At 42.8% G+C, this 13,990-nt stretch overlaps 1 protein-coding gene across 7 annotated transcripts in view; it reads left to right on the plus strand.

Moving 5' to 3' along the window:
- Positions 1 to 13,990, plus strand: part of COL19A1 (collagen type XIX alpha 1 chain) — an 859,492-nt gene that overhangs the window by 152,964 nt on the left and 692,538 nt on the right. For all 7 annotated transcript variants that reach the window (XM_066604267.1, XM_066604321.1, XM_066604301.1 and 4 more), the window contains 2 exons: positions 8,458 to 8,571; positions 10,992 to 11,054. In XM_066604267.1, coding sequence (XP_066460364.1) covers positions 8,458 to 8,571; positions 10,992 to 11,054 — 177 coding nt within the window. The remainder of the gene's footprint in view (positions 1 to 8,457; positions 8,572 to 10,991; positions 11,055 to 13,990) is intronic.

The raw sequence follows: 13,990 nt of genomic DNA on the forward strand, positions 1-13,990 counted from the left end.
GCAATTTCAAAAATTTGCATATTACAGCTTTATGGGGTGGGAAAGTAGGGAGAGAGGGGGAGGAGATAAGGAAAGAAATGAGAAAGGTTATAACCTTGGTAGGTACCTCGCAAACACATATATTCTGCCTTTTAAGGCAGCAATCAGTAGAACTTGTAAAATGAACACTTTCCAGAGAGGGTTTTGCCATGTTCGAAAGTTACAATCAGATGTGGGGAAGTAATGTTTGGTTTCTAGAGCATTCAAGTCAAGTTTAATACAGAGCAAGAAGAGCAGGAGGGAAGAGCGCAGGCGGTGAAGGGGAGGGGGGGGGGACTCGTTAGGGACCAATCCAACCCAGTCGGCATTTTTATCGTCCGAATCCACGCTGCCCAGTTCTTTCTGTATTGAGCCAGGGTGTTCTTTTGATTTGCCATCAGTTTCTCGTAGATGCAGTTTAAAGAAACAGCATCTTGCATTTCTTCTATAAAGGGTGTGTATTTAGATCTCCAATTTCTCGCTATTAAAATTCGAGTAGTATGGAATATGTGAGATATTATTACTCTGTGGCTCCTAGGGATGTTTTCTATGCCTATAAGGAGCAGGGCCAGTTCCGGTTCTATTTTCCCCAAAGGGGGTAGCAAGTTGGATATGAATTGTGAGACCTGGACCCAGTATTGGTGTATCAGGGGGCAGGACCAAAATATATGGAGCAGGGAACCAACTCCACCGCATCCCCTCCAACAAAGGGAAGAAGTGTCCCCTCTCATTTGCGACAGTCTAAGTGAAGAGCAGTACCATCTGGTCAGGAGTTTTTGATACTGTTCCCAGTGGTGGATTTGTAGGCCCACTTTAAAACCTCACACCACTTCTTTGGCGTGAATTTTTTGTTCAGGTCGCTTTCCCAATTTAGGAAGTTGACCGTTTTTTTTAAAAGAGTGACTACCGGATAGGCAAGTGTAGATGGGTTTTGAGAATTTTTTCTGCAGTGTTGTATTTGCATTCAGTAGGTCGTTTAGGGGATTTGGTAAGGTTGAAAAAATGACTGTGTGGGCTCGTAGAAAGTTGCGGATACGTAAGTACGTAAAATATTCAGAGGATGGAATTGCATATTTCTCTGGTATCTGAGGAAAGGAAAGCAAGGTGTTCCCCTGATACAAATCTGAAATATTCATAGTTGCTCTGTGTGGCCAGTTGTTTAAAGAGAGGTCAGGAATTAGGTATTTTAAACTAAGTAATGTAAGAGGTATTTTTGTTGACATATTCGGTTCCAGGTTTGACCCAGAGCACATCACATTCCACCCCTGCTAGGTAGCTTTCACTGTTGGAGGATATTGTAAAACTTTCTGGGCCTGTGCCGAATTTGCTAGTAGGTATGCTCTCCAGTCGGTTATATCTGCCAAAGATGATTCAATAGGGGCCCACATTTTGTCTGATTCCATGTTGCACCAGTGTCTACTTTAATCGATCAGAAAGGCTTTATGGTAGTTGCGAAGATTGGGAAGTCCCATACTCCCAAACTTTAAGGGCCTATTCAAAATGGAGAATGCCACTCTGGGTTTTGCACCCCTCCATATAAATCCGCTCATTTGCTGGTAGAAAGTCAGGAAGATAGATTCGGGAATGGGCACAGAAATAGTTCTGAAGAAATATAAGATGCGGGGGAGAATGAGCATTTTGTACAGTATTACCCTGCCCATCCAGCTAGGCTCAAACCTGGCCAAGCGGTCCAGTTCTTTTTGGAATTGAAATTTTCAGTAGGGGGAGGTTTGCTGATGGTATATCGTCAGCTGAAGGGGTTAACATTATGCCCGAGGAGGGGCACCACTGAAATGGGAATGCGGTTCTTAGGAACTTTTCGTCTATTTTTTGTAAATGGATACCCATTATTTGTGACTTGATGGAGTTTACTTTGTTGAAGGAAATTGTTCCAAACTGCTGCAAAATAGACTCCACCTGGGCGAGTGAAGCTCTCGGATTTGTTAAAGTCAAAATTACGTCGTCAGCAAATAGGTTGATCTTATGCATATTTGCCCTCAATATGAGGGTTGGACCTTATCGCTTCTGCCAGTGGCTCCATTATCATTGAGAAAATGAGCAGGGATAGTGGACACCCCTGGCGTGTGCCATTGATGATTTGAAACGGTTTGGATAATATGCCGTTCGTCAAAACAGAAGCTGATGGGGAGGTATAGAGATTGGTTATGGCTGAGAGGATCGGCCTGAAAAGGCCAAATCTCTCCAGTGTCTGACGCATGAAACCCCAATGCACCCTGTTGAATGCCTTCTCCACATCCAAAGCAAGGAGCAGAGAAGACATCCAAGCAGCACCCACCCTAGTTGTAAGGTCAATCAGTCTTCTTGTCCCATCTGGGGCCTGACGCCCCCTAGTGAAGCCCACTTGGTCATTCTTAATGAGTTGAGGTAAAATGGGGTACAATCGGTTAGCTATGATTTTGGCATATAATTTAATATCCCAATTAAGGCGTGAGATAGGTCGAAAGTTGCCTGGGGTCTCAGGAGGCTTACCCTCTTTGGGAATGGTTACTATGGTGGCTTTTAAATTCTCTGAGGGAGCAGTACCTGTGAGCATTATGTGATTAAAAACGTCACATATATAAGGAAGCAAAATTGGCTTGAAGGTTTTAGGATATCATTTGAGAATCCGTCTGGGCCAGGTGATTTGCCCAGTTTTAATGACCGAATGGCTCACTCTATTTCCTGCGTCGTAATAGGGAGGTTTAGGTCTTGGGTTTGCTTCTGCAAGAGACACGGGAGAGATAATGTTGAAAGGAATGTATTAATGAATTCCTTATTGGGTTGGGGGGTATGCTTATCATGGCATAGAAAGTAAAGTTAGTTGTAATATTTGCTGAATTCATCAGCAATTTCTAGTGGACTGTAAACCTTGTTGTTTGTTGTCTGGGATATTAAGTAAGGAATTCTAGAGTTTGCTCTTGCTGCTTTTACTCTATTGGCTATTAGTTTGCTTGCCTTGTTATGTGAATGATAATGTAGCATTTTGAGTCTTTTTATATGATTCTTGTGATCTATTGCAAGATGCTTGTAGTTCCGTTCTTGCCTTCTTTAGGGGCAGTAAATTCGCTAGAGAGGGGTCTGTTTTATGAATCGCAGCTAAAGTGGAAATTTTGGTTTAAAGATCTAATGTGGTTGCGTTGCGTTGCTTTTTATAGTGTGCTGTTTGCTGGATGAGAAGGTCTCTTATGAAAGCTTTGTGTGCGTTCCATAGCAGAAAAGGGCTAGGGGAAGGGATGGAATTGATAGCGAAAAATTCCGTAAGCAGCTTTTCAGTGTTAGTAATGTTGTTTTGGAGGGACATAACGTACGTATTATTTCTCCAAATACAGGTGTTTGGGGGCAAGTGAGGCATGTGGAGGGATAGAGTGACCGGGGCATGATCTGACCATTTCACATTGTGCCATCATCTGTAGAAGCCATTTAGTTGTTAGGAACATGTCAATATGGGAGTAAGTTTTGTGTCGATGTGAGTAAAACGTGTAGTCCCTCTCAGAAGCGTGTTTGCTGTGCCACACATCATAAAAGTCCTCTCTTCGCAACCACTCCGAGAGGTGGGGGGGAGGTCTGCTGCTTCTCGATGTGGAGTCCAATTCTGGGCTTTGAATGATATTAAAGTCCCCACAAATTAGGAGTTTTCCTTTAATCAGGTGCGAGATTTGTTTGAGGACAGCATTTAGAAAGGTGACCTGTTCGGTATTGGGAGCATAAACATTCACTATGGTGAATGTCACATTATTAATCTTACACACCAAAGCAACAAACCTTCCCCTATCGTCCAGGACCTCCTGCAGCAGCTGGAAGGCAACAGTATTCTTAAATGCGACAAGGACTCCCGCTTTTTTCTTTGGGCCGTTGGCATAGAAAATGTGGGGGAAATCCCTATTGGTCAACATAGTAGTGCCGGATTTTTGGAAGTGGGACTCCTGAATACAAACTATTTCGGCTTTGGATCTTTTGATTTCCCTCCATAAGAGGGATCTCTTAAATGGGCTGTTCAAGCCTTTTACATTAAGAGACATAACTTTCAATGCCATGCGGATTATAGGAGTGATGCGTTAGGGAAATGATAGCAACGCCCATGGGGCAAACTAGTGTAATGTGTCAGCAAGAAAACATATTCTGTGAGATATAAAATATAAGGTACCTTTAGGGGAACAGAAAACATTGGGGTATATGTAAATAGGAACATAAACATAATCGTGCAGTGAGTCATACTGCGCAAACTTGGGGGAAAGTCTGCAGGAATAATGTGGCATAACCTGTACTTGTAGGATCAGAGTCCAGCAATGCAGTAGCTTTAACTTGCGCCTCTCCACTCTTGGGTGATCTTGGGGGAGGAGTTGTTCTTCTGGGTCTGTGTTTGGTCCGACCGTATTGGATAGGGAATGTTCCACTTCTCCAGGAGCTCCAGGCCTTTGTCAAGGGTGGCAAAAGTGTGGGTTTTCCCGTTTTTTGTGACAATGACGTTAGTTGGAAAGCCCCATTTGTATCTTACAGCGTGGTTTCGCAAAGCAAAGGTTATGGGGGCCGGCGTCTTTCTCACTGTTATTGTGGCTTGAGAAAGGTCGGCAAAAAGTGTGATGTTTTGCAAGGAAGCTGGTAAAGCTGGCATTTGTCTTGAAGCCCGCATGAGTTAGTCCTTTACATGGAAAAAGTGGATTTGGGCAATTGTATCTCGAGGGAGGGAGGCCGGAACATTCTGAGCTCATGGCAGCCTGTGAGCTTAGTTGATGGTAAGGTCCAGGGGGAAGCTCTGTGGAAGGACCGCCGTTGGATCAGGCTTTGTAAGAATGTAGTAAGTTCAGTGGGGGATGTCGATTCCGGGATGCCTCTGAATTTAATGTTATTCCGACAATTCCTGTCCTCGATGTCTGCCAGCTTATTTCGTAGAGTTTCCACTTCCTCCTCTAGATTATTATGTGAGTCCACCAATGAGTTGTGAGCTGATGCGAATTCTCCCATTTTACGCTCTGTATAGTCCACTCGCTCTCCCAGCTCCTCCACTGAGGCTGTTAGAAATGTCTTTTTGGATTGAAGTATGTAGTGCCAACATTGCTTCTTTCATAAACACTTCAGAGGCTGCTTGGTTGTGAGCTGGCATGTCTTCAAGTAATATCTCGGTTGAGTGGTCGGGATTAGAAGAATAGTGGGCTCGCTGCTTCACCGGGCTGGAAGAGTTTGATTTATTAATCTTTGTCGCTTCTATCTTGGATGGTGAATGCTGCACACTCCTCTTGCTGCTTGAATTTGGGGAGTTAAGGCTATTTGATATGGTGCTGTTCGTCCCAGGAGTTTTTTTGTTTCTCGTGCAATTGTCATCTCTCCCATGAGGACTGTGGTGGAGGTCACAGTCATTAGAGTCCCTTGGGTCAGCTGAAAATTTACCGCAGTTTGCCAGCAAGGCCTGCATGGTGTCTTCTGGTATGGATAGATTTATTGCCAACTGGTGGCACCTCCCTTTTCCCCAAGGTATTGGGCGGGAGTGTTCCTGTGGACTGGGTTCCCCGCCTTTGTTATGTCAAGGGTGTGAGGTTGTGGCAGTATAGTTGCCTTTGCTTGTTAATTTTGTATGGTCATTGTTTTGTTCTGTAGTTTCCCTTCCTCCTAGGGAGTCATCGTCAATAGAGCTGGCTGAGCCAGCTGGCAGGGACTCTATCTGGGTTCCACGGATATTGCCGTTTGTCGGCACAGAGTGGAACAGGTCTCTCATGGCTTGTTCAGCAAAGGAGTGGCCAGTGGGGGCCTTGTGTGCCCAGTCTGGGTGATTTTTATCGCCCACAGAAGTGGGTTTAGTCGGGGGCTCCTCAGGAGAAGCACCGTAAAAAGAGCCCACTGCACCAGCAGTAGCATCATCCTTTTGGACTAGACATCTATTAGCGCCCCCAGAAGTGAATGTAGCCAGGGGACCAGTATGTAAGTCAGCTTGATGAGTCCCTGCTGTGCAGGCAGAGGCTCCATATATTGGATTTGGGCAGCTGTTAACATTTGCAGTGGATTTTGCAGACCTATATCTTGCAGGAGAGGCATCTTGTGAGAAGCTCAGCAGGCCCGCAGGGGCTTCAATAGGTGGATATGTGCAGCTGTCGAGATCTATAGAAACGGCTCTGTTCGGGGATTCCGCTCAGAAGCAGCGTGGAGAGAACCCGCTGTGCCGTCGGGGACTTCGTTCGCCCAGTCTGAGCAACTGGTAGCGCTCACAGGAAGAAGCGCAGCCGAGCGTCCCGCTGGGGATATTGCTATGTGCCTGGGTTAAGCAGCCGCTCACCCCTTCTGCATGGAGCGCAGCCGGAGCCTTCATAGGTAAGCCGGCTGTAGTGGGGGCGAAGCTCTATGTCCCTGGTCCGGGTGGCTGACAGCACCCACTGCAAGGCATGTAGCCAGGGGCTCCACTAGAGAGGGGAGGGCTCCATGCGCCTGACTTGGGCAGCCGCCCGTTAAGTCATTGGTGTCCGTGGGCAGGGGCATCGCTTGTGGGAAAGCAGGAGGCAGAGTCTTCCTACCTTAAGGTAAGTTGTGTGGTTTTTGTCCTCTGCCGCTGCTCGCATCTTTCCCGGCAGATCCAGACAGGGTACTTGAATTTGTCTCTTCTCTCCTGGAGCGCGGGAACCCAGGGCCGCCATCTTTAAGCTCTTCTCCCTGGCCTCAAGTGGTTTAGAAGTCGGTAAGCTTCTTAGGAGAGGACTTTTTTGCCCTTCTAGACATGCTGTAGGAAGCTGGTAGTCTCCCAGAGTAGAAAATTAGCGTTTTAAACTGGTTTTAAGTCGGTCTCTTGGTCCCTAGACTTAGGAGGAGAGCTGTACTAACGTGAGTCCATCCAGCTCCCCTTCCAGGCTACACCCCTAGTTGTACTTTTTAATGTCTCTACTCTGGGGTACATATATTGTGTTTAATCATTTTTCATACATTGTTTTGAGGGGGAGATTCCATCAATTCCAGAAATTCCACCATTGTATTTAGGTTTTCATTTTACTGCATTCACCATTTGGTAAAAATAACATGATCATTTTCTTATGTAAATCAGCACAGTCACTTTTTTTTTTTAAATTTAATATGTCTGCACAATAAAAACATATTTTTAAGAAAAACAATTGAATCTGCATCACCGCATTCTCAGACCCATAGCATCTTTCGTTTTCCAGTAATGGAGGTATGTGAGGGCTTCTTTTTTTGCAGGTAGAGTTATAGGTTTTTTTTGTACCAGTTTGACTTTCGGATTGCTTTTTATTGCATGTTTTGGGAGGCAAGCCCAACAAAAATAACACTTCAAGCATTGCTTTTTTAAACTATTTATGACATTCACCATACAAGATAAATAAGAAAATATTTTCAGTTATTACAAACGTAGTAATACCTATTATGTGTTGCTTTTTCAACATTTTCTTTTATCCATTTAAAACATTTTTTTTGTGGAAAAAAATACATATTTTTAAACTGGGTGTTTTTTTCTTTAAATTAAACTTTATTGAATTTTTTGGCACTGTTTTTTAGTTCCTGGAGAAGACTTGAACATGTGATCGTTCAATTGCTAGAATAGCACACTGCATTACTTACGTAATGCATTCTACTAAAACTATGACAACAGATTATTAGACTCTTCAGGAGTCGGGGCCTAACAGGCTTAGTAACATGGCAGACATTGAGGCCTTCGGCAGGCCTTCTGCTGCCATGAGAAACCATTGGTTCACATTGCAGGGTGCCAATGGGTGACAGAAGGAGCTCCATTGCCCTGTCATCTGCTTACATGCTGTAGTTGCTAATTGTGACATGTAAGTGTCAGTATCAGCCAAGACACTACCTTATAAAGATGTATGTGCCTATTTGAAACCAATTAGTGAGGTGAGTAGACAGGCATATTGCGGTCTCCAATGGGTTAAAACCTGTATTTTGTGAACCACGAGGTTGTTTAGCTAATGCAATATGAATGTTAGCAGTTCAATCACTGAGATGCATGCCTCTACCCCAGATACTCTAAATATTGTAGTGAGGAAAGGAAGATGGTAAAATAGATTCAACATGTTAGAATGACACATGAATGACGTGGAGCAATGACTTTTTTATGATCCCGGAATTCTTGGAAATTATGCTTTTCTACAAGGCATTAAATTCCAACTGTATGGATGAGGGGAAATGACAACAGCTTTGAGTGTCATTTTGAGAGATTTTTAATATCCTTCCACACAAATTTTTAAATGAGTACCATCTTACTGCATGTTATGAATAAATATTTTATTTGGCATTACCAGAAGTAATTCCCTGCTATGGCACACAGAATTCTTACACATTCTGCTTTGAATCTCGCAGAAGTACTTTATGTAGAATTTAGTAAAGTGTATGCTGCTATATCCTGCCTCTATGTGTAAGAAAAAGCATTGAAGTGTGCAGTATTTTTATGTAACACTTCACTTAAATAACTCAAAATCTTTTGTACTAAATTTTTAGTGTGATAACCTAGGAAACCTGCAGTCATCTGCTCCTTCATCTGTTAGCAAGTTACATTCCTTTCAAAACACAGATTCGCGGCCCGAAGAGAAGTGTTACTGTTTACCAAATAAGGTATGTGGATATCACATGTAAATCCATGCAAATTCATCTGTTGTCATACATAGATTTGTAGTTTATATTAAAGAACAGTGGTGCTAAAATATCAGTGATGGTGGCTAAACATGAAACCGTTGCATGTAAGGCTTTGTTTGATTTTCTGCTTTGTATTTTTGTTTTCTGTTGGTACATGAAAAGGAGAAATACATTGAGGGCTCAGTCACATAGGCGCCGATCCGCCCGTGTTTCAGGACGGGAAGATGGCAGTGCAGACGAATCTCCGCACCTGCCAGAAAAAGAACATATGGCTGGCAATGGAGCCGGCCACGCGGAGATTCGTCCGACACACGGTGCGGCCGTCTTCCCGTCCTGAAACACAGGCGGATCATCGCCCGTGTGACCGAGCTCTAAAGGGGTTTTAGGAATATTCTATGCATTGGTGGCAGTGCCAAGACAAGTTACATATAAAAAACAAACAGCAGTGCCCCCCTGCCCGCTGCTTCCCCGCTTTAGGTGCAGATCCTATGGTCTTCTATTTACATTGGCTGCAGCGGTCACAATGCAGCCTGGCAGGGACAAATTTATGGGACATCACCAGACCTTCTAACCTGTTGATGTCACCTGTCAGAAGCCATGGTGCCAAACCGCAGAATCAGCGGTGGGGCACCACAGTGAGTATATTTCTTTTATATAGTTTTAGGCATGGGGGGGGGGCATAACTATATAAAATAAATAACCTGGAAACCCATTAAACACGTTCCGCAATTTTAGCTTAATCTCATTTGACAGCTGTGGCCAAGGATTTCTTCATCTCCGCGGGGAGTCCCCTCAACACTGAAAACTGTGACAGCACTGTGACAGTGTTCAGTGACAAGGGGACTCCCCGTGGTGAGTAAAAAATCCCCTGCCACAGCTGTCATAGCTGTGACAACTGTGCCACAGGATTTCTTCATTCCCGCGGGGAGTAAAAAATCTCCTGCCACAGCTGTCACAGCTGTTGCAGCTGTGGCAGAGGATCGCAATGTTCTCCCATTGCTTTCAATGGGACCGGAACTTCTGCAGCCCCATTGAAAGCAATGGGCTGCCAGCAAGCCTTGCAGGGATTTTTGGGGAAGGGCCTTAAATATAAGCCCTTCCCTGAAAATCATCCCTAGAATGTATTAAAAATAAAAAAATATATACTCACCTCTGCAGCTACCGGGGCTCAGATGCGTCCAGCCACGTCTTCTTCCTGCACTGCTCTGAATATCTTTTAGCAGCCAGGGACTAAAAAACCCTGCCTGCTGAAAGGGCTGTATCTGATTGGCTGAGCACTCAGCCAATCACAGGCAGCGCTCAGCCATTCATTGAATGACAGCTGAGCACTGCCTGTGGTTGGTCACAATGCTCAGCCACTCACAGGCAGTGCTCAGCCATTTATTCAATTCAGTTTCATTTAGCCTGATGAAGGGTTCATAGAAGATCCAAAAGCTTGCTGTACCATCATGTATTTTTGTTAGCCATTAAAAGGTATCATATCTACAAAATTACTTGGTTTCTCTTACTGAGAACATAACATTGATGTATAATGTGTAATTGATTCAGTTTGTTGTTTGCTGCTGGTGACACCAAATTGTAGAAGGACATTACAGTACTCCACTCCTCTTTGGAGGGGAGGGGAGGGGATTATTTCTCGCAATTTGTCAAAGACACCCAACTTCATGTATAAGATTTTAGCTTGAATAAGATGTGTATATATCTGCAAAATGAGCCAAAGTAACATTATGCACAAACTTGTGGTGCTTCGTGCAGTGCAGTACAACTCTCCTAAAATCAGTGCCTACCTACTGTAGCATTCAATGGATGGAATCCAATAGGAAAAACCTCATACCCTTCTGTGTGAAATTGGAGTCATGCAGGAGCACAGTAGAGCCCCATATGAGTTTATGCCGTGTGCCCTATTATAGCTTAGTGCAATCAAGGTCCTTAACAGAGCCAAAATATTGTCAAATATGATTACTATCTAGGAGTACAAGGTTATGCAATCACCTGGTTCGATTGTGTTACCACAACACTTTAAGGAGCAGCTACACTGTATATCTTGTATCTGGACTGTTGCCAACAATGGTCCTATCCATCAGGGAATTCCTTTAGGTCATAAAAAAAGATATATATTCGGAAAATTAGTTATCAAAGTACATAGAAATATCTATAAGTGAATATAGTCTGTCCAAAAGTAACAGATCTTTGGTGGCAGTTTTGACAGGAAGAATTAAATGCCGCCAATGTAGGGCTAGGGATTGCTTTTCTTGATAAGACTTCTAAAGTACCAAGTGCAGTAATGCCAATATTAAAAGTTATTTGACATGTTTGTTAGAAATCATACTTTAAAATATGAAGTTCTGCTTGAACTTGTCAACTAAAAATACATTATACCTTATTCATTTTCCAATTAGGGAGAAGTCGGTTCATCAGGACCCACAGGTTTGCCAGGACAAAAGGGTGACCAAGGTGTTCAGGTAAGCTGTTTTATTTCTAAAGTCACATCAAAGGTATTGATATTATTATATATATTAGATGTGGTTTGAGGACATAATTGTCTTTATGGACTCACACTTTGCCAACTACATTTGTCACTATATTTTTTTAAATAATGACTTGATATTTTTTTGACAGTTACTTTTTTATTACTATTGCGAGATTTAAAAAACACAATTTAAGAAAATACTAATACAGAGGCAGGTATGGATGATTACATTTCTTTAGAAGAAGCAAAATTTCAATTTGTCTATTTTCTATTCCACACTACAATAACTGTTACTGAAAAATGTTACATGTCTCATATCTTTAGCCAGTATGGCTTTGGATTGCACTATTATTAAAGGCGTTATTACAGAATTTCAAGTTATCCACTATCCACAGAATAGGGAATAACTAGCTGATCGTAGGAGATCTCACTACTAAGACCCCCACTGATCCTGAGAACAAGGTCCCGTTTCCTCCATACTCCTCACTACAGACCTACTCTACCGCCCACAGTGAGGTGGAAATTGCTCTATTCATTTTCAATGGGCCTGCAGAGATAAATGAGCAGCTCTCTGGTATTTCTGTCAGCCCCATTGAAATGAATGGAGCACCTACTGTGCATGCTTAGCCAATGCTCCATTCATTCTGACGTCAATGCGGGAAACTAAGTGACCCTGCAGTGGCAGGCAGAGGAGGACATGGCTACCCCATTATCAAGATCAGCAGAGGAATTAGAGACCACTCAACAATTAGCAAGTTATCCCCTATCCTGTGAATACGGGAAAACTTGGGATTCTCGTACAACCCCTTTAATTAGATAGCCAATAGGCTGCTGGTTAATACTGTGTGCATACTGCTATATATCTATATTCTTCTGCATTTAGTTTACAGTTACTAGTACATTCACACAAAGTATATGTTGGTGTGAATCTGCACCAAAATCCGCTGTATATTTTGAGGTGCTGATTTTTAATGGGGATCCACACCAAAATACAAATCAAAATATGCCCCATTTAATGTAGATTTTGATGCTGTTTTTACCCAGATCCACAGCAAATGTTATCCTTTCATTTGAAGGCGGGAAGTCTGCTGCAGATCCGTAGCTAATTCACCTGCGAAATCTGCACCAATAGTGTAGATTTTATCGCTGTTTTTACTGCTGAATTTCCTGCAGATTTTAGTGTATATTTTCCCTTCGGAAAATCTGCGTTATTTCCGCTACGCGTGAAGTACCCTAACTGTATAACGTATTTCTGGGCTTCCATAATGCACTGCTCTTTGGTAACAGGCATCTATCAAAATCCTTTATTTATCTGGCTTCATGTTCAATGCTGTATCATGGATTCATGCAATATAAATCCTGAATAAATCACCCATAGAATTCTATACGGCCATATTATACCTCAGTGTGCCTCTGCTTTTACATGTAGAGATACAGAGACTATATGTGCCACAGCAGTAGGACTGTGCCAATATCATTTGGTTAACTGCTAAACTTTTTTGCATCTTAAAACTAAAATGATGTAAATGGTGTAACCCAGGAAGAAGTGCAGAGCTGCCTTAAAAAAATTGAAAAATCTCTAAGTCCTGAGAATAAACATTCCTTGCTTCTAAGGGTACTAAGTAATGTGATAGACAGACTATTGTTTTTTATATTTAAATGATTGGGTATGTTCCACTGGATTGGTGCATAGCCAATGTAGTGCCAGTATTCAAAAAGTGAACCTGGAAACTATAGGCTGATCAGTCTTACGTCTGTTGTAGGTAAAATGTTTGAAGGGTTTCTAAGAGATTCTATCCTGGAGTACCTCAATAAAAAAGATGTATAACTCCATATCAAAATGGGTTTATGATAGGTTCTGTAACGTCCAAACAGGACACGCTGGATCTGTATCCTGAAACAGAGGCGTAACTTGAAGCTCCTGAGCCCCAATGCAAACCTATAACAGGGCCCCGAACTATAATGCTTTATTCATAGTACTTGGCTCCCTATATGGAGAAGAGAGGCCTTATGGGCCCCCTAAGGCTCCTGAGCCCGGGTGCAACCGCATCCCCTGCACCCTCTATAATTACACCCCTGTCCTGAAATACTTACACAAATGCACACCAAACAGTGGAAAACAATACAGACTAACGCAACAAGTAAAACACTGTCTCTAAATAACCTAAGCAAGGGAAGAGACCTGCCTACACACAGGTAACCTGCCCTGAGAAGGGCGAAACTGGCCATGTACCTCGGCCACCAGCTGACCCTACGTGGGATAGGAAAAATCAAATCAAATAAAATGAAAAGATAATAACCACTGTACATAGCTTTGAAAACACTCAGGCAAACAGGACATCCAGCTCTATGATCTGACTTCACCCAAAGCCAGGGAAAGACTGAGATCAAATGGCCCTGAGCTAAGCACAAGCCCAGGCTAAATAGTCCTCACAAATTACCCACAGGTGAGGCCAAGCACATCTCACCTAACACCACTTCCACCAGAGCCAGAAGATGGAGAAACAGATACAAAACCTGTACCACATTATTTAGAAAGGAAGCAATCTCTGAATGGCCACAACAGGTTGCTACTGTCACACCAATCAGAGCAGCTTCTACAAGGAGATACGTTCTAGACTGGATCGGTGAGAGACATTAAATCTTGTGTATCTGGATTTTTCCAAAAAGTTGATACTGTACCATGGAAAATGTTGGCATATATAATGAGAATGCTTGGTCTGGGGGAAAATGTGTATAAGTGGGTAAGTAACTGCGTCAGTTGTAGAAAACAGAGGGTGACTATTAATGGTACATACTCTGATTGGGCCACTGTTACTAGTGGAGTACCAATTGGGACCAATTTTATTTATATATCTATTAATGATATTTTGGAGGGATTGTACATTAAAAAATAAATATTTGCAGATGATACAAAATTCTGTAAAG

Source organism: Eleutherodactylus coqui, chromosome 1 (genome assembly GCF_035609145.1).
Source record: "Eleutherodactylus coqui strain aEleCoq1 chromosome 1, aEleCoq1.hap1, whole genome shotgun sequence".
NCBI lineage: Eukaryota > Metazoa > Chordata > Amphibia > Anura > Eleutherodactylidae > Eleutherodactylus > Eleutherodactylus coqui.